This window comes from Budorcas taxicolor, chromosome 15 (genome assembly GCF_023091745.1).
Source record: "Budorcas taxicolor isolate Tak-1 chromosome 15, Takin1.1, whole genome shotgun sequence".
NCBI lineage: Eukaryota > Metazoa > Chordata > Mammalia > Artiodactyla > Bovidae > Budorcas > Budorcas taxicolor.
In genome coordinates, this window is record NC_068924.1 from 61,392,020 (window position 1) to 61,413,228 (window position 21,209).

Genomic DNA, 21,209 nt, shown 5'->3' on the forward strand with positions numbered 1-21,209 from the left:
AAGGGTCACTGTCTATTTTGTATAATACATGTGTTGTGTTCCGTAAGGAAGGGTTTTGAGATGCACCAAGAGCTTTGATGAAAGAGTATATGGAAGAAAGACAAATTTAACTAAAAGGAATTAAATGTTAACATTCATTCAGTGCTAATATCATCCTTGGAATCTTAGCTATCTTAAATGAAGCATTTATTGAGCGAAAACACAACATTAATATAATTTCATCAAAGAAAAAAGTTGGTAAAGTGAGTACAACTACAAAGCTTTAGCTATAAGTTATATTCCAATTGAAACCACATTGATATTTCAATTAAATAGTTCACTCTGAAAGCATTTATCAACATTATTTTAATCTGTTTTTTCTGCCATCTCTTCTGCTTTTCTTTTTTTAGGTTGGTTGTCATTTTCTAAGCTTAGAAACTTTTCAGTTTCATTTATTTCATCTGTTACCAAGTGCTGCCAGTCATCTTCACCAGAAGATGCATCTAAATCAGTATTTTTAATCTTGATTGCCTGAAAATGGCTTTGTAGCGGAGTTGATTTCAGAGGCTTTGTTTTCACCTAGGAAATACCAAACTTGTTTTACCACTGAAATTATTATTCATTTTCTAACCAGTCATCGATAAGCATTTAAAGAAAATCCTTCAGCCTTTGCAATTAGGGGTATGTGATAAAAACCCACTGTTGTCTTGGCTATTTTCCATCTACCACCCTAGTACTTTTGGCACCGAAAACTATAAAATGTGAGTTTGTAAGCTTATGTAGTAGCTCCTCAAGATCTTCAGGTAGCTCTTCAAGATATACTCCAGAGATACCACAAATGTTTTCTTAAATGTCTTAAGCTTTCTTTGAAAGAAAAGATACTTAAAACAATGCAGATAAAAATCTCTTTTGTCCGCTACTCCCCTTCCCTTCCCAAACAAGTCTATGTTTTGTATCTTCTATCAAGGCTGCGGAAAATTTAAAATGCTAACGGAAGTAAACTGCCATATAGAAACTGCCTTTTACTTCAGGTTTCCTCTTAGGCTTCAGAGCACCATTGTTGGAGAAACAGGAAAGCGCAATGAGGTGTTAAATTGGCATGTTTCCAAGGCACCACATTGGGTCATATTTCTAATACTGTGTTAAGTATTTTAAAGGTTTTTTCTAAATATAATTAACTACAAGTTTAGAAAAGAGAAAAGTGTAAAGAAACTAAAAATCACTAGTAATCCGCTATCCAGAGAGACCTGTCAACATTTTGGTACTGTTTGCTATTAGTCTATTTTTGACATCTGTATTTTAGTGCTGACTGTTCTATAGAATTTTATATCAGTTTTTCCTTCTGAATTGTTTCCTGTACAATACAAACTTCTCATAAGCAAATGTCAGTGGCTGCAAAATACTTCTTATGGATGTGTGATAATTCAGCTAGGACCTATTGTTGACATGTTTCCAATTTATCCCTCTCAGAAATAAATTTGAGGGCTTCCCTGGTGGTGCAATGGTTAAGACTTTGCATTTACACTGCAGGGAGCACGGGTTCAGTTTTTGGTCAGGGAATTCCCCACATGCTGCAGGGTGTGGCAAAATTGAGTTAATTCTTGAAAAAAATCTTTTGTGGTCTTCTTAGATTCTCAGAATCTTCTTGAATGGGAATATATTTTTGAAGTACAGAACAGAGTAAGAATTTGATTAAAATTACCCAGCATTGCAACCACCATTAAACATTTTAATATAAATACCCTAGACTCCTCTCTATATACAGTTCTTAAAAATCGGGGTCATTTATATGGTTGTCTATGCTGGGTTAAAAACATTTTTAACACTTCCCTCTAGAAAGACCATGGCTCCATCATATTCCATGTTCCATAATATTGTTGGACAATTGAGTTGTTGGAAAATGTTTACTGTTACTAAGCTATAATGAATGTCATTTGTTCATAAATCTTTGTGAAGATCTTTGAATACTGCCTTACATTAAAGTATTTTCCAATCTGATAAAAGTGGCATATTTTTGTAATGTATTTTCAAAGTGAGATTATACAGTAACAATTTTTTAAACTGAACTTAAATATTTACATTTATCTCAGTTCCCTAAAGGATATGTCTTTTTGGACTGCTCTGTTTGGTTCCTGAGAATTCTAGTCAACCACCAACCTCCTCAGAGTCTTAGCCTCTGATCCTTAGTGACGCTGGGTTCATGTTTGTCTCATTGCCTATGTTTTTATGAAGCAATTCATTTAACTTCTGTGGACCTCAGTTTTCTCATCAGATTCTTTTGGTTACAAAATGCTATTACTGTAAAGAATAACTGGATAAAATGCACATAAGTATATATTTTTTATAATGTCTGGCTTGTAAGTGTTCAACATACCTTGTGTAGCTCACAGGGCCAAAATGAATTAAAGTCATCCATGCGTGGGCAGTGTGTCAGCCTCATGCAATACTGAGAATAGTTAACAGAGAAGTAGACCAAGTCCAAAGCTAGGTTGCTACTAATTTTGGAGTAAAATGATTTGATGACCTGTATGATAACAATGGTCCTGTTTTGCCAATAAAATGCTAGAAACATCTTGGTGCATTTGACATCAAGTACAAACTACCCAAAATCCGTATCTTTTGACTTGATGGAAAAAGGAAGGAGACATTCATACATTACACTTACCTTTTTCCTACTTAGTGAGAGGGGCAGAAGCAAGGATTGGCCATAGAGAGAAGCAGGATGTAATTTTAAAGTTTACACTGAACAAAACTTGTCCTATTTATCTTAACTTAGGTTTTGCAGCCTAGAGCAGTAATTCTAGTTATACATATGTTGCCACATACCTTTGCTCCTTCCTTTCCTTCTTAAAAAATCACCTCTTCACCGCTTTCTGCCTGACTCAAAAGATCTACTTTTGGCCTGAAAATTTCCCCAGCCTAGTAGTAGTAGTCCTCTCTTTAAGCCTGTGGTTACATTTTAAAATTCTGAATGAACCTAATACTGAATGTGTAAACAAGTGACTGCTTACTCTGGCCCCTCTCTCCCATCCTCATTCCTGGGTGTAATCAAGATTGCAGCCAACCTAACCCCCTCTAAGAATAAAAAACACATTACTCTGGATCTACAGGAGAAAATGAATTAACTCATAATAACTACCCAGAATTTTATAAGACTTGATGTGGACAGTATACATAAAAATATGTTGAAAAATTTAAAGAACTTCTATTCCCTTTCTGGCCATAAGTCTTCATAAAATTCACTTTTCATTTAGAACAAGAGTTGGCAAACTTGTGCTGTAAAAGAGCCAGAGTAAATAAACATTTTTGGCTTTGTGGGCCAAGTGGCCTCCCTCACATCTGTGTGACTTACTGTTAACACAAAAGCAGCCATAGAACTACAGGTAAAGGAGTGGGTGTGGCTGTTCTAATAAGCTTTTATTGTTAATAAAAACAAGGCAATAGGCTGCAAATGGCCCATGAGCTGTCATTCAACAGCCTGTGACGTAGAAAAACCTAAGTAAAAGAGGTAGGATTGGTTTTGTTTAGTCCAGGGATCACAGCCTTTGCAGTAGACTAAGCAAAAGAGTTCACCTGCTTTTAAATTTGTCCCATATTAAATGTTAACTGGTAACCAAGCATCAGCTGGGACAATGATACAGAGCACACTGCTTGACACCAAGTGATGATCACTTTGCTAAACAGACATTTAGTGTGTTTTCCACGCACCAGTATTTTTAGAAGAAACTTTTCTATTAACAAAAATTGAGAAGGTGATGTAGCACGTAACAGCCAAGATACCTAGTCCAAGTCCACTGCAAACTGTTCTTAATGCTCTGGAAAATTATTTCGTATTTGTATCACTGCCTCAATATGGTTTTAAAGCTGTTGTGGGAATATTTCTTCAAAATTTTAAATTTTATAAATTCTTAATTACAGAAAAAGCATTAGGGATGCGCTACAAAGAACTTAACTATTGGTGTTTTTTTTTTTTAATGGGCTTGAAAGGGAGATGTGAAATTTCCATCATACCCTTAACCTGTTTGAAAATAGAACAATTATGTTAGAAGTGTTAAGTATTCAACCCAATCAGAATGGATGTTTACCTTTGATCCTCAAGCTTCTTTTTGCTTTTGATTTGATTCTATGACTTACCCAATTAGCTAAAGGTCAGACTTAAGATTTCCCAGTGCCCAGTCTACTGTGCATTAGTTACCACAGTTTAAAGATTGAACATTTGCACATCAAGCTGAAATGATTTGGTTTTGAGCTCAATTATGCAAAGGTGAAAAACTCAGATCCTGATTGTAGTTTCAACTTTCCCAAAGGGACAGTTAGGCTACCTTGAGGTTTCTCAAATTTAAAAATGGAAGTAAAATGTACTATTAGAAACTTATTCATAAGGCTGTGTTACTGCTATAATTTTCACTTTATAATAGTGCTCAAAAAAGTTGTTTAATGTGCATCTTTAAATTTTAAAATATACAGTGACTATGCAGTTGCTTTTTTGTCATTTTTCCTAACCTTTTTGGGTTCCTTATAGCAGCTGTATTTGTTTTTTAGACTTTGAACAATACAGTCATTTTTGCACTGAAATTTTGCACACTTTAGTTTAAAAACTTACAAATTTTCCAAAAAAAAAAAAAAACCAACAAAAACCTGTCAGTTGTAGTTAGTTGCTTTTCATACGACAAATGGATTCTTGGAGCCATATAATGTCTACAAATACTTTGCTTAATATTTATATCCATACTTGATATCATATACTTATGAATATTTGATCCTTTCACATACTGTGTTTTAACTGAAATACTTTAAAATAGACAATTTCTTCCTTTGGAATAGTCAATTTCTGAAAATAATATAAATTACCTTTAAGCACTGTTAAAAACAACTTATTTAAGGCAGCTTTTATTATAATTTAAAATGCTCAAATGAGTGAACTATTTTTTAATAGTTAAGTAAATGCTCAAATGCCACTATTCCTAAATTTAGGTGACTAAAAAATAGAAGTACATGATACACTACCTCACACTCTCCTTCCCAAAACAGGCTGGATTGTATCTATTTGATTTATACACTGTGACTTTTTCCTGCTGTTTTCCATCAACCTTAATTGTGAAAAATGGTGCCATGTTGCCCTCTTGATATTATTTTGGAGATCAGTTAGGTCTTAAACCATCCAGATGCATACAGTTCTACACATATCTGTAGAATTAGCTCACTAAGGTCTGCTCAGCAATATTTTTAATTGACTTACATGTTCTGTGGGAAAAGAAGAATCATAAAAAGTCTTTGCAATTGCATTCCTCTCTTCACTGGGCTCTCCCCTGGGATCTGGATGGATACTTGAGTTATTCAAAGTGTCAGCAACTCTGTTAATACTGGTAGTATCTGGTTGACAAAGAGGAAATGACAACTGAATTTTATTCTCCAGGGACTCATTTTAGTGACTAAACTTGTTTTTCTCTGATCCCATGCTTTTGTATTTAAAAAGTAACAATTTCTATATTCTTCTTATGTTGAATACTGGTTTTCATAGACTTTGCTCTTACATTAGGTACTTCATTTCAGAAAACATTTTATTGCTACTTTCAAAAACCTGCTGATTTCACATTACAACCAGTGACACAGTGTTAGGATCTTCTCAAACAATATAACATACATTAAAATGTTATCCTTATTCCCCTGGTTACTGGACTGCCTATGCATATAAACATTTATATAGTAAACATCTTACTAATACAAAGGGAAAAGTCTGAACCAACTGAAAGATTTCTAAATTATATTTTAAAAGAAATTGGCTATAAGAAGTCCAACAAAGCGCTGTCTAGTGGGGGGTCACTGTTTTAATAAATAGATAACAATTTAGAGAAACATGTCTTTGAAGGCTAAAAGATATTTAGGAGTATCTTTTATGAGTCTGAGTATTTTACAAGTTGAATTACTATAGAATTTTAGTCATCTCTCCTTGCATCCTAATTCTATCACTGAAATTTAATTTAGAAGGAAAGACTTGTAAGAAAATGGTAAATGGTAGACCTGTCTATTGACTAACAGCATTAACTGCTGCATTTGATGGACAAAATTAATGGAATCGGAAGTTAATGCATTTTATTATATCAGGAAAATGATAGTTTGTGAAATGAGATTTTACAGTGTTTTTGTGTTTTGTATTTTTCCCTAATTACTTCTCCATTCAAATAAGATAATACTTGCTTTGCTTTTAATCCCCACTTCTTTTTAAAATTTTCTCAATTTCCTTTTTAAAAGAAGCCTGTTAAAGTCAGAGGGGCCATGCAAAGCTTTCCTAATAAGCCATATTTCTGTAATGGGTAAATAAGCCATATTTCTGTAAATGCATATTGTTAAACAGGCAAAGAAGAGAGAAGTTGCTCAGTCGTGTCTGACTCTTTGTGACCCCATGGACTGTAGCCCATGCTCCTCACTCCATGGGATTTTCCAGGCATGAATACTGGAGTGGGTTGCCATTTTCTTCTCCAGGGGATCTTCCAGACCCAGGGATCGAACCCAGGTCTCCCTCATTGTAGGCAGATGCTTTACTGTCCAAGCTACCGGGGAAGCCCAAAATATTTCTTTGAGCTCCCCTTTTTTGGGGGGGAGGCAAGAATACTGGAGTGGGTTGCCATTCTCTTCTCCAGGAGATCTTCCCGACCTAGGGATTGAACCCAGGTCTCCCGCTTTGTAGGTAGATGCTTTACTGTCTGAGCCACCAGGGAAGTCAAGGCAAATTTCCCTAAAAATCTAAGGCTGTCTAAAAGCCCCAACAACTTAAACATGTTGAGATTGGTATTAGCAAATAAACATTTTTATTATGATCATACTTCTTAAACAGTAATTATCTTTGTTACATTTATGCAGTACCTATACATGAGATATACTGCATTTCTATTTTAAAATGTCTTTAATATGAAAATTTTATAGTACACAAAAGTAGAGAGAATGAACTTTAATGTACTCATCACCTAGCTTCAGTACCTTCACTATTAAGTCATGTGTATGTCATCCATTTACCTCCCCCTCCCTCTTTTTTTATTCTGGAGGATGTTTTTATTTCATGTGGTAGTTTTTACTACACTCTAAAGAATAAAACAGTCCCTACTATCTGAAATATTTACTATTTGAATGTATCAATATTGATCTATAACTATTAAGGGATTCAATTTAAAGTGTTTCAAACAATAAATATCAAGGATATGAAAGGTAATGTTACACCTCACTATTACCTGGGGATTTCCTGGTGACTCATGGTAAAGAACCTGCCTGCAATGTGGGAGACCCAGGTTTGATCCTTGGGTTGAAAAGATTCCCTGGAGAAGGGTAAGGCTACCCACTCCACTGTTCTTGCCTGGAGAATCCACGAACAGAGAAGCCTGGTGGACTGTAATCCATGGGGTCACAAAGAATCCGACACAAATAAGCAACTAACACTTTCACTTGGCTTCCCTGGGTGGCTCAGGTGGTAAAGAATCTGCCTGCAATGCAAGAAATCCATGTTTGATCCATGGGTCAGGAAGATCCCCTGGGGAGGGGAATGGCTACCCATTCCAGTATTCTTGCCTGGAGATGCCATGGACAGAGGAGCCTGGTAGGCTACATGGTCCATGGGGTCGCAAAGAGTGAGTGACTTTCACTTCACTATTACTTGCCAAACAAAAAAAGCAAAGAACTGGATTTGTGGTGCTAGTGGAGGGACAGACAAAACAGGAAAATTAAGGAAGGAGGGGAAAATTAGAAGAAAGCGAGAGAAACTAAAACAGTTCTGAGAGAAGGAAGCTTGTTTTGTGTGTGTTTTTAGTATAGAAAGAAAAAGAGTAAATATGAATGCAGGCAGAAGCCTTATCAAGAACTTTACTGCATTTGCTCTACAAAGTTAAAAAAAAAAAAGAGAGACTCGGATTAGGTAGATGTTCCTAATTTAAAATTAATGATACAAATGTGATTGGTTTTGCTAGTTTCAGTTCTTTGATAATGCAAAGGATTTTTTAATCTCCAAAATGCAGTTGACCTCTGTACGTGTTATGTTGATAATACTGGTTCAGATTTAAGTGAAAAGAAATCTGCTTCCGTTTAAGTAAAACCTTTCCTACTTTTATATATATATACATACACAGAGTCTTTAGGTTTAGGCAAAACAATATATATAGTAATATAAATTTTCATATTAAACCATCTGGAAAATTTTTACCAAGAATAATAAGTAGAAAAACAAATTTTTAAATAATTATTTTCTTACCTGGTCCAACATCCTTCCTGGCCTCATCCACACTAACATTTTTACAAAGTGTCATCGAAACAATCTTTTTCTTTCCTAACAGACCTACTGGTCTCTCGTTCAGCAGCAAAGGAATGCTAGATGTTGAAGTGCTCACTGTTTGACTTTCAATTTGATTTACTTTTGACCAAGAACTAGGGCCTAAAAAATTCACATACACTAGAGTTTTCTCAGTTTTTTTATCTGAAGTTGAAAGATCAAAGGCTGACCTTCCACTTATGTTTACTAAATCTCCAGATGGCTTTATGTGAAATGAACATGATTCTTCCAGCTGTCCTTCACTGTAAATTTTTCCTGAAACAATGTCATTTAATGACTCCGTTTTCTCTGTACTATTTAACAATGTATGCTGTCTTTCATTAGGGAAGCAGTCTTTTTTTTTAACTTCAGTTATCTGATTCTCATCAATCTGACTTTCTTTATTGGAAAACTGCATTTCTGTGGACGTCTTCACATGAATAGCAGTTTTCATATCTTTGGCTTGTGAAGCATCTATATTCTCACTGTTAATTTGAAGATGGGAAAGAGTCACATTGTTTTCTAGATACCCCAAACAGTTCTCAACTTGACTGTTTTGCATATCATTCAGATTTTTCCATATAGTTCTTTTCCTAGGGCTTGAGTTGGGTGTCACCAACACAGGTATGGTATTAACAATTTTATCTGAATTCTTTAAAAGTACATTCAAATTGTCACTGAAAACAGCAGAAGAAATGGGGTGGTTGATTGCTATATCACAAGGAATAGCTGGTTCAGGTTGCTCTGAAGGATCGTCACCAACTTGCTGAACATCTGAAGTTTCTTTAAACGGCAATAGGCTACATTCACTTTTTTTATTTACCAGTTGTGTCTGTCTTATTTTACATTGTTTATCATCTAACATAACATTATTTGAATCCTGTAAACTATATTTCTGAGACTGGACAAGATTCCTTTTTACATCTACAGAAGAATCCAGATCTGTGTTGATTTGGTGGCTACTTGTAATTACCTTCTCTGTGGTATTTTCTTGAGTCCCTGGAAACAATCTGAACTGTTGTTTGAATGGCTCATCTTCAGAAACATCTTCTTTATGATTTGTATGGCAAGCCATCTCATTTAAAATACTGTTAAATGATGTGCTATTATTTTCAACCCCCAAATGTATATTTGCATGGTGAAGATCTAATCCTTCAGCTCTTTCTAGATGGATCTTTTCTGTTTCCATTGATGAATCTGCCACTACAAAGGGAATACTTGGTGATTTAAGTTCTGTACACTCATTATCTTTTTCCAAGTCCACCTTGTTTTTTATTTCTGTAGTAACCACTTTCGTAAAGTCGGTAATATCCAAGGTTTGTCCTTCACTAATTAATTCTTTTTCTATGCCGAGGGTTTTGCCTAGGGATATTTCACTTTGGTTTTCATCCTGTAGCGGAACAATATCAATTTTATTCTTGGAGCTTTTTTCAAAAAGCTGTAAGTCTGTTATAAAGAGAACACAGTAAAATTTTGGGTTATATACTAAACCCTGTTTTTATAACACATATTAACTGTTTTTAAAAAATATATTTAATTTAAAATATTTCATTGGCAAGCTATTACACAAACATAATGACATCAGTTTTATATAAATAGTTAGCTCCCTTTAATAAGCATGGTAAAATATTTGGTTCTACTCATATTAAATTTGTATTTCATAACAGAGAAAGTAATTTTGGTTTAAAAAAGTAAGTTGAGGACATTACAAACTGGTTATTTCTCTAGTCTGTTACTTCCTTTTGCACATACAGTACAATCTCATACAAACACACAGGTGATTAGATAAAAATTAATTTACACTAACAGTCATATTGTAATTTCTCTTATTACCTAGATCTAGAAGTTGCCAGCTGGTTTCTTTTCTTTACTTTTTTGCTCACTACCTTGTAGATATTTTTAAAATCTGGAATACTTTTGGGCAAAGTGTACAGAATATCTACTTAAGATATTAATTTTATTCATCTGGGTTTTAACCATAAATTTCAAAATTTCAGTATAGTTACAATAATCTGTAGGCCAGGAAAGGTCTTTTTAATCCAATCATTCTCTCTACAACATCCCCACCAAGTGGTTGTTCAGCCTAGGTTTGAACACCTTCAGATTACCTTCTTTAAACAACTCTTTTTCAATATGGATGAATTAGTCAATTATTTCAATGATTATAGAAAGGTAATTTGAACTAAGAAAAGTGCTCTAGAATTTGGTCATCAAAAGGTTACTGGTAGCTCAGAGAACAGTCTCAGCAAAGAAATGAAAGCAGAAACCAGAATGCAAAAAGCCAACAAGTAAGTGATGAGAAAGGAAAGCAAAAATGTATTTTTTCCCCTGAATACTGACTTTATTAAAGAACAGCTCAAAAAACATACAAGTCCTTTTGTTAAGACATACACATGAAAAAGTATTTCTCCAATTATACTACTAGGTCCTCAAGCAAAGACTGAAATTGATATCCCCCTAAAAGACCAATATAAAAATTAGAAAACATCAATATAACTGGGTTACCTTTATTACCTATAATGATTTCCTCTAAAAATGGGCCTTCTTTTGTTTCCCCTTTTTCTTTGTATTCAGTGTCTAAACAACAAATCTTAGTATTTTCTTCCCTTATTTCTTGCCTGGAATTATATTTCTGTGTGATGGTGTTTTCTGATTTTTCCACTGACATTTCAGTGTTTACTTCTGGAAGATTCTAGTGTAAAATGGAAAAGATTCCTTTAATGTAAAAACATACTGTTAAAAAGTATAAAATATCTGAACAAATTTTGCTAATGAAAGTGGAATCTATATTTCAGTTAATCATCCAGCAATTTGTATTTGAAATCCAAATGACTTTTTTTTACTACATTTAATATATTCCTCTTTATAACAAGATCACTCTAAGTTCATTTTGTATTGTCTATCATATTTAAATAAAATGGAGAGCCTTAGATGTTTTTAAACAAGCATTCCACATTATTACAAATACCACATATTAAGAATCACTCCTTTATTAAAAGCAAAGTAGTCATGGCAGGCAAATTGTTTTGAGTGCTTGGTGTTTCTATGTATCTTTAAAATAGTGACGCAATTCAACATCTTTTTATTCCCCCCAAATATTGAACATATATTACATGGAAGCACTGCACTAGGTTTTGGGATACAAAGATGAACAAAATATAGTCACTATCCTCAAAAAATTTATGGTCAACTGGGAAAGATAGGAAAAGAAATAACAGACAATTTTAATATAGATGGGGATAAGAAAGCACTCCAGGGAGAAGAAATGGCATTTACAGATGTTAAAAACAAACAAAACTATAGTCATTTCATGTAGTTCTACTTCATGGAACTACCTGTGATTTACTTCAGCATGAGCTTAGATGCTGTGAGAAGAATGCAGAGAAATGAGTCTTGAGCTAGTAGCCCCCAAAAAGCATGCTAAGGAGTTTAGACTCTACCAGGTAGTCAATGAGAAGTCACTGAAGGATTTTAGATAAGGTTATTAATATGAGCTAATTGGAAAGACCATTCTGGCTACAGTGTAAAGAATGGATTGTTTTCCAAACTTCACTAATTAAAAACTGCAATAAGAAATAAGTATGTCTCATAACACAATGAGCATACCAAACAACACCCACTCAGTGAGATACATTGTAATGTTTTCTATACTACATTAGCTTATTTCATTTTTAAAAGAATGCCAGTCATAAACTACCAGACTGATTTCTATGAATCACTAATAAGTTGCATTTGGTATCTGACAAACACTGAATTAAGGGGAAACAACACATGAGGCAGAGAGATGCATCAGAAGAGTGCCACAGTAGTCCAGGTGATATCAGTAAAGTTGAAAGGCCTGAATAGCTTGAAAAGCATGAATTATGTGCTGCTGCTGCTAAGTCGCTTCAGTCGTGTCCGACTCTGTGCAACCCCATAGACGGCAGCCCACCAGGCTCCCCTGTCCCTGGGATTCTCCAGGCAAGAACACTGGAGTGGGTTAATTACGTACTGAGCTACTATCAATTGTTGAGCAACTGGATATAAAAACTGAGGGGAAAGTCAAGACTGACTTGCAGAGGTCAGATTGGGTACCTAAGAGACTGGTGAGTGTTATTTACTGAGCTAGAAAACAGGAATAGGAGGTTTAGAGAAAAATATCATGAGTTCATTTTGAATCTCTCGAGTTTGAAGAGTAAAGACAAAAAGGTGGAGATGTCTAGTGAACATTTAGATGTACTGATTGGGAGCTTTTAAGAGAAAAATTGACTTGGAAAAATAGGTTTGAAGATCACTGGCAGATAGCAGGCAACTGCAGACATACTGGTTGATGAGACTGATTGAGAGTATACTTTAAGAAGAAAGAGAATAAAGAATAAAATGCTAATGAAAATCCCCAAAGGAGAGGCAGGGAAAGAGAAACTTGCAAAAGAGGTTTCCAAAGGAGAGTGAGAAAAATAGTATGATAGTTGCCAGGAGCTTTGGAGTTGGATGAATATAGGTTCAAATCCTGTTTCAATACCTGCTGTGAAATCCTAGAAGATACTTATAGAGTTGACATGTCAACATCATGGGTTTGAACAGCACTGGTCCAATTATATACAGATTTTCTTCAACAGTAAATACTATAGTACTATACATCTGCAGTTGGATGAATCTGTGGATGCTGAACCATTAATATGGAGGAACCATTTTTATGAAAGACTGATTATAAGTTATATACAGATTTTTTACTGTTCTGAGGGTTGGTGCCCCAACCCGAGTTGTTCCAGGGTCAGCCATATTAAGAGTTAACGGAGGTTTAAAATAGCAAACATTCACTATCTCATCTTTTAGATGGATGAGGAATGGCTTGGCTTGATGGTTCTGACCCCAGTCTCTCACGAGTGTCTAGTCAAGCTATCATCTGAAACTTGGGGCTGGAACTTCTGCCTCTAGAAGGCTCACTTACATGGGTAACAGTTGTGCTGGCTGTTGGCTGGAGGGCCCAGTTCTCTTTTATGTGGCTTTTTATCCTCTAGGGTGTCTCCACTATGTAGGCTCTCTGGTAGGATAGCTGGGACTTTTTTATATGTCTCAGAGAGAAAGAGACTGAGAGACAGAGACAGACTGAAAGACAGGGTGTTAACCCAAGACAGAAACCACAGTCTTCATATAACCTAATCTAAGAAGTAACATTGCATCACTTCTGCTGTACTCTATTAACTAGAAGCAAGTTTCTAAATCCAACTCAAACTCCATGGAGGGTATTACAACAGAACATGCATACCAGGAAGTAGAAATCACTCGGTGCCACTCCTCAGTATATACCTTCCAAAAATTAAAACCAGAGATTCAAACAGCTAGTTGCATGTCAATGTTCAAAACAGGACAACAGCCAAAAGGTAAAAGCCCAAGTGTCCATCAACAGAAGACACAAAATGTGGTATATTCATACCATGGAATACTATTCCACCATAAAAAGGAATGAAGTGCTACAATATGCATGAACTCTGAAAACATCATCTAAATAAAAGAAACCAGACAGGACAAATATTGCATAATCCCACTTATATAAAATATATAGACAAATTCAGTGTCAGGAAGTCGATGAGAGGCTACCAGGACCTGAGGAGAGGGGGAAATCAGAAGTTATTGTTTAATGGTTACACAGTTTCTGTCTGGGATGATGAAATTTTGGAAATAGATAGTGGTGATGACTGTACAACATTGTAGCTGTAATTAAAGCCATTGAGTTATAATTGTAATTTTAAACTTAACACTTTAAAATGGCATATTTTTTGTTATATATTTTGCCACAATAAAATAAATTTTGAAATAAAAATCATACATACATACATCAGAGAAAGTATGATTTTATTTTAGTTTTTAAAAAGTACATGTATACGAATGTCTATTTGTTCCTATACAAACTGATGTACAGGAAAACTCTGGAAGTCATATACCATAATAATCACTATTTCTGGGTGGCTGGGGTTATGCATGATCTTCACTTTCTTATTTTAAAGTGTCTATACTGTCTACATTTCTTAAAAACATGATTTATAGTCTGATTAAATAAAATAATGCTGATCAACTTATGAAGGAAGTCTACATTCATTTTATAATCAATCAGATGTTGTAGGAATTACTTGCCACTTACAACTCTCAAGCTATATTACATTTATGAATATTAAAAAGCAATAAATATCTCCTGCCTGGACTACTTCATTATTCTCCAAGCTGGAACCTGTGCCCTTAGCTTTGTCTCACTGTCTAAACATATCATCACCAAAATGATATTTTTTAAAAAGTAATCTAATCACTTTATTCCCTTGTTTAAAAGCCCCCAAATGACATGGTCAAGAACAAAGTTCCATGAACAGTTTATACAGCCGTTTATAGTCTGTCTTCTGCCTATCTTTTCAACCTCTTCTCCTGATACTTACTGCACTGCTAGCAACCTCTACAGTAGCCTCGCTAACAGACATCTAGTTTACATATTGAATTACAATATTTCACATTTCTGATTCTTTGCTCATGCTATTTCATCTATTTTAAATCTCTATCTGGAAATTCTTAGTTATTTTTAACAACTCGGTTCAAAATTCTCTTGCCATGAGATCTACTCCTTACACACAAGTAAGGTGAAAAAAATACATAATGCAAACACTAATCATAAAAGATGGACAAGCTTACTAATGCCAGATAAAATAATATTACTAGCATAAGGATGGACATGTTAAATGATAAAAAGGTTAATTAATCAGAAAGTAATAATTATAACTGTGTATACATCTAATAACAGGGCTTAAGCACACATGAACAAAAACTGACAGAACTGAAAAGAGAAATATAAATCCACAATTATAATCAATGATTTCTCACCGACTGATAATACAAGTACACAAAAAATCAGTACGGATAAGGAAGATCTGAACAACATTATCAACCAAACTGACCTGACATTTGTAAAACATTTCACCAACCAACAACAGAATATACATTCTTTTCAAGAATATACGAAGTATTTGCCAAGATAGACAACATACTTGACCAAAAAACAAGTCTTGATATAGTAAAACAATAAATAAATAGAAGTCTTACTTAAGTTTGAAATCATTAACAGAAAGATACTTGGAAAATTCTTAAATATTTGGAAATTAAACAGCAAGGTTATAGATCAAACTCATATTCATGGGTCAAAGAGCTCACAAGAGAAATTTTAAAATATGTTCAACTGAGTAAGAATGAAAACACTATACATCAGAATTTGTAGAGTGAAGCTAAAGCAGTACTTAGAGGAAAATTAATAGCTTTAAATGTTTATGTTAGAGAAGGAAAAAGGCCAATAACCAATAAATTGACAACTCAGATGAAAATGACAAGTTCCTTGAAAGAGAAAAGTCAGCAAAATGGACAGTGCTGGAGGTCTCCAAGTTCACCCCCAGGTCTGGTGATTTGATGTAAGGACTCACAGAACTCAATATAGAGCTGTACTCCTAAGATTTATAACAGTAAAGGGTGTAAAGCAAAATCAGCAAAGGGAAAAGGCACAAGAGATGAAGTCTGGAAGAAACCAGGTACAAACTTCTTTCAAGAGTCCTCTCCTATGGCATGTAGGTATAATCTGAATTTGAAATCAGCTGACTTGTATCTCCTGTTTGTGTCATTTCCTCTCTCTCCCTTCACTCTCACATGAATTTTGGAACTAAGTTCTATAAGTTCTTCCTCACATAAAAGGTTACATAATGATGACAGAGGATGAGATGGTTGGATGGCATCACCAACTTGATGGATATGAGTTTAAGCAAGCTCCGGGAGTTGGCGATAGACAGGGAAGCCTGGAGTGCTGCAGTCCATGGGGTCACAAAGAGTCGGACATGACTGAGCAACTGAACTGAATAAATTCATTCAATTTCCAAAAAATAAAGAGTCTTCTCCTAGTGAAGTCACATAGGACATGCTTAATTCCTGCAGCAATAATTGTAACCACAAATGTGAACTCTTGTCTACTAGGAGGCTCATTAGAGACTTGGTGCTCAAAGCTTAATTGGTTGCTGGTCACTCTCTGCCTTGCACGTACCAAAACTACTGACTTCCAGAAAGAAAGCAGACGTTCAAAGTAAACTACTTAATAGTTTAAGCACAGTGAATCACTCCTGTCTGTGAGGAAATGGTGGGAACCCTCCCCAAATCCAATTTCCAGTTATCAGTCAACAGCCAAACTGACCAGCAGGTCTTCCAGAGGCCTTTTACAAACCTGCTATGTCAACTGTTTTCTGCACACTGGCATATGAAGAAATTGAAAAGCTGAATAATCTGATAATTTAAAAGCTAAATTTGTTTCTAAAAATATTCCCACAAAGAAAAAGCCTCAATAGTTTCACCAATGAATTGTATCTAATATTTAGTAAACAACAGCAGTTCAACACAATACTCTTTAAGGAGGAAGGAACACATTCCAATTCAATTTATGTGGCTAGTATTCAGTTCAGTTCAGTTGCTCAGTCATGTCTGACTCTTTGAGACCCCATGAACTGAAGCATGCCAGGCCACCCTGTCCAACATCAACTACCGGAGTTTACTCAAACTCATGCCCATTGAGTCGGTAATGCCATCCAACCATCTCATCCTCTGTTGTCCCCTTCTCCTCCAGCCCTCAATCTTTCCCAGCATCAGGGTCTTTTCAAATTAGTCAGCTCTTCTCATCAGGTGGCCAAAGTACTGGAGTTTCAGCTTCAACATCAGTCCTTCCAATGAACCAGGACTGATCTCCTTTAGGATGGACTGGTTGGATCTCCTGGCAATCCAAGGGACTCTCAAGAGTCTTCTCCAACACCACAGTTCAAACCATCAATTCTTTGGCATTCAGCTTTCTTTATAGTCCAACTCTCATGTCCATACATGACTGCTGGAAAAACCATAGCCTTGACTAGATAGACCTTTGTTGGCAAAGTAATGTCTCTGCTTTTTGATATGCTATCTAGGTTGGTCATAACTTTTCTGCTGAGGAGTAAGTGTCTTTTAATTTCATGGCTGCAGTCACCAACTGGAGTGATTTTGGAGCCCAAGAAAATGAAGTCTGACACTGTTTCCACTGCTTCCCCATCTATTTGCCATGAAGTGATGGGGCTGGATGCCATGATCTTAGTTTTCTGAATGTTGAGTTTTAAGCTAACTTTTTCACTCTCCTTTTTCACTTTCATCATGAGGCTCTTTAGTTCTTTGCTTTCTGCCATAAGGGTGGTGTCATCTGCATATCTGAGGTTATTGATATTTCTCCCAGCAATCTTGATTCCAGCATTTCTTCTGGGCTTCCTGTAGCCCAGCATTTCTCATGATGTACTCTGCATAGAAGTTAAATAAGCAGGGTGACAATATACAGCCTTGACGTACTCCTTTTCCTATTTGGTCTATTGTTCCACGTTCAGTTCTAATTGTTGCTTCCTGACCTGCATACATATTTCTCAACAGGCAGGTCAGGTGGTCTGGTATCTCCTTCAGAATTTTCCAGTTTATTATGATCCACACAGCCAAAAGCTTTGGCATAGTCAATAAAACAGAAATAGATGTTTTTCTGGAACTCTCTTGCTTTTTGGATTTTCCAATGGATGTTAGCAATTTGATCTCTGGTTCCTCTGCCTTTTCTAAAAACAGCTTGACTATCTGGAAGTTCATGGTTCACATATTACTGAATCCTGGTTTGGAGAATTTTGAGCATTACTTTACTAGCATGAGATGAGTGCAATTGTTTGGTAGTTTGAGCATTCTTTGGCATTGCCTTTCTTTGGGATTGGAATGGAAACTGACCTTTTCCAGTCCTGTGGCCACTGCTGAGTTTTCCAAATTTGCTGGCATATTGAGTGCAGCCCTTTCACAGCAGCATCTTTCAGGTGGAATCAACTGGAATTCCATCACCTCCACTAGCTTTGTTCGTAGTCATGCTCCCTAAGGCCCACTTGACTTCACATTCCAGGATGTCTGGTTCTAGGTGAGTGATCACACCAGTGATTATCTGGGTCGTGAAGATCTTTTTTGTACAGTTCTGTATATTCTTGCCACCTCGTTTTTAATATCTTCTGCTTCTGTTAGGTCCCTACCATTTCTGTCCTTTATTGAGCCCATCTCTGCATGAAATGTTCCCTTGGTATCTCTAATTTTCTTGAAAAGATCTTTAATCTTTCCCATTCTACTGTTTTCCTGTATTTTGCATTGATCACTGAGGAAGGCTTTCTTATCTCTCCTTGCTATTCTTTGGAACTCTGCATTCAAATGGGTATATCTTTCCTTTTCTCCTTTGCTTTTCATTTCTCCTCTTTTCACAGTTATTTGTAAAGCCTCCTTAGGCAGCCACTTTGCTTTTTTGCATTTCTTTTTCTTGGGGATGGTCTTGATCCCTATCTCCTATACAATGTCATGAACTTCCATCCATAGTTCATCAGGCACTCTGTCTATCAGATCTAGGCCCTTAAATCTATTTCTCACTTCCACTGTATAATCATAAGGGATTTGATTTAGGTCATACCTGAATGGTCTAGTGGTTTTCCCCACTTTCTTCAATTTAAATCTGAATTTGGCAATAAGGAGTTTATGATCTGAACCACAGTCAGCTCCTGGTCTTGTTTTTGTTGACTGTATAGAGCTTCTCCATCTTTGGCTGCAAAGAATATAATCAATCTGTTTTCGGTGTTGACCATCTGGTGATGTCCATGTGTAGAGTCTTCTCTTGTGTTGTTGGAAGAGGGTGTTTGCTATGACCAGTGCATTTTCTTGGCAAAACTCTATTAGCCTTTGCCCTGCTTCATTCTGTATTCCAAGGCCAAATTTGCCTGTTACTCCAGGTGTTTCTTGACTTCCTACTTTTGCATTCCAGTCCCTAATAATGAAAAGGACATCTTTTGGGGGGGTGTTAGTTCTAAAAGGTCTTGTTGGTCTTCACAGAACCGTTCAACTTCAGCTTCTTCAGCAATACTGGTTGGGGCATAGACTTGGACCATGATATTGGATGGTTTGCCTTGAAAACGAACAGAGATCATTCTGTCGTTTTTGAGACTCCATCCAAGTACTGAATTTCGGACTCTTTTGTTGACTATGATGGCTATTCCATTTCTTCTAAGGAATTCTTGCTCACAGTAGCAGATATAATGGTCAACTGAGTTAAATTCACCCATTCCAGTCCATTTTAGTTCACTGATTCCTAAAATGTTGACATTCACTCTTGCTATTTCCTGTTTGACCACTTCCAATTTGTCTTGATTCATGGACCTAACATTCCAGGTTTCTGTGCAATACTGCTCTTTACAGCATCAGACCTTGTTTCCATCACCAGTCATATCCACAACTGGATGATATTTTTTCTTTTGCTCTGTCTATTCATTCTTTCTGGAGTTATTTCTCCACTCATCTCTAGTTGCATATTGGGCACCTACTGACCTGGGGAGTTCATCTTTCAGTGTCCTATCTTTTTGCCTTTTCATACTGTTCATGGGGTTCTCAAGGCAAGAATACTAAAGTGGCTTGCCATTCCCTTCTCCAGTGGACCACATTTTGTCAGAACTCTCCACCATGACCCGTCCATCTTGGGTGGCCTTACATGGCATGGCTCATAGTTTCACTGAGTTAGACAAGGCTGTGGTCCATGTGATGAGACTGGTTAGTTTTCTGTGATTGTGGTTTTCATTCTGTCTGTCCTCTGATGGTGAACGATAAGAGGTTTATGGAAGCTTCCTGATGGGAGTGAATGACTGAGGGGGAAACTGAGTCTTGTTCTGATGGGCGGGGCCATGCTCAGTAAATCTTTAATCCAATTTTCTGTTGATGGGTGGAACTGTTCCCTCCCTGCTATTTACCTGGGGCCAAACTGTGGTGGAGGTAATGAAGATAATGGATACCTCCTTCAAAAGATCCCATGTATGTACTGCTACACTCAGTGTCCCCAACCCTGCAGTAACCCTGCTACAGGGTTGGTGGCTACTATTACTCTGATACAAAAACTAGACCAAAAGCATGAAAAGAAAAAAATGAACAAAAACTATAGATCAATAGTCCTCATCAATTCAAAACCCCTGACACAGCATTAGCAAATCTACCCATATATTACTGAGAAGGCAATGGCAGCCAACTCCAGTACTCTTGCCTAGAAAATCCCATGGACGGAGGAGCCTGGTGGGCTGCAATCTATGGGGTTGCTAAGAGTCGGACATGACTGAATGACTTCACTTTCACTTTTCACTTTCATGCATTGAAGAAGGAAATGGCAACTCACTCCAGTATTCTTGCCTGGAGAATCCCAGGGACGGGGGAGCCTGGTGGGCTGCCATCTGTGGGGTCGCACAGAGTTGGACACGATTGAAGTGACTTACCAGCAGCAGCCATATATTAAAAAGACAATAGATATCTCAAGAATGTAAGGTATATTTGAAAATCAATCAATGTAATTAATTGTTAACGTTGACAGAAAAACAGAATAAAGAAAACAGAATGATCTTATCAACAGACACAGAAAAAGCATTTGACAAAATTTAATACCTATTCATGATAAAAACTCAGCAAACTAGGAACAGATAGAAATTTCAATCTGATAAAGAGCACATATTAAAAAAATCTATGACTAATACTGGGTCACGAAAATCTGCTGGAGAAGGGATAGGCTGCCCACTCCAGTATTCTCGGGCTTCTCTTGTGGCTCAGCTGGTAAAGAATCTGCTTGCAATGCTGGAGACCTAGGTTCAATCCCTGGGTTGGGAAGATAACCCTGGAGAAGGGAAAGGCTACCCACTCCAGTATTCTGGCCTGGAAAACTCCATGTACTATATAGTCCATGGGGTCGCAAAGAGTCAGACATGACTGAGCAACTGTCACTTTCACATTCAATAGAATATGAAATGATGAAAGACATCTAAGATGAAAAGTTAAGCAATCATGTCCACTCTTACAACTTTATTTAACACTGTACTGAAGAGTCTTAGCTAGTGTA

The 21,209-nt window shown here is 36.3% G+C and overlaps 1 protein-coding gene across 1 annotated transcript in view; it reads right to left on the bottom strand.

The window, feature by feature from the left end:
- Nucleotides 1-345: 345 nt before the first annotated feature.
- Nucleotides 346-21,209, bottom strand: part of CCDC73 (coiled-coil domain containing 73) — a 110,579-nt gene continuing 89,715 nt past the window's right edge. Inside the window, exons 14-17 of the mRNA XM_052653054.1 lie at nucleotides 10,787-10,964; nucleotides 8,216-9,718; nucleotides 5,219-5,352; nucleotides 346-558 (exon numbers count right to left, since the gene is read on the bottom strand). Coding sequence (XP_052509014.1) covers nucleotides 346-558; nucleotides 5,219-5,352; nucleotides 8,216-9,718; nucleotides 10,787-10,964 — 2,028 coding nt within the window. The remainder of the gene's footprint in view (nucleotides 559-5,218; nucleotides 5,353-8,215; nucleotides 9,719-10,786; nucleotides 10,965-21,209) is intronic.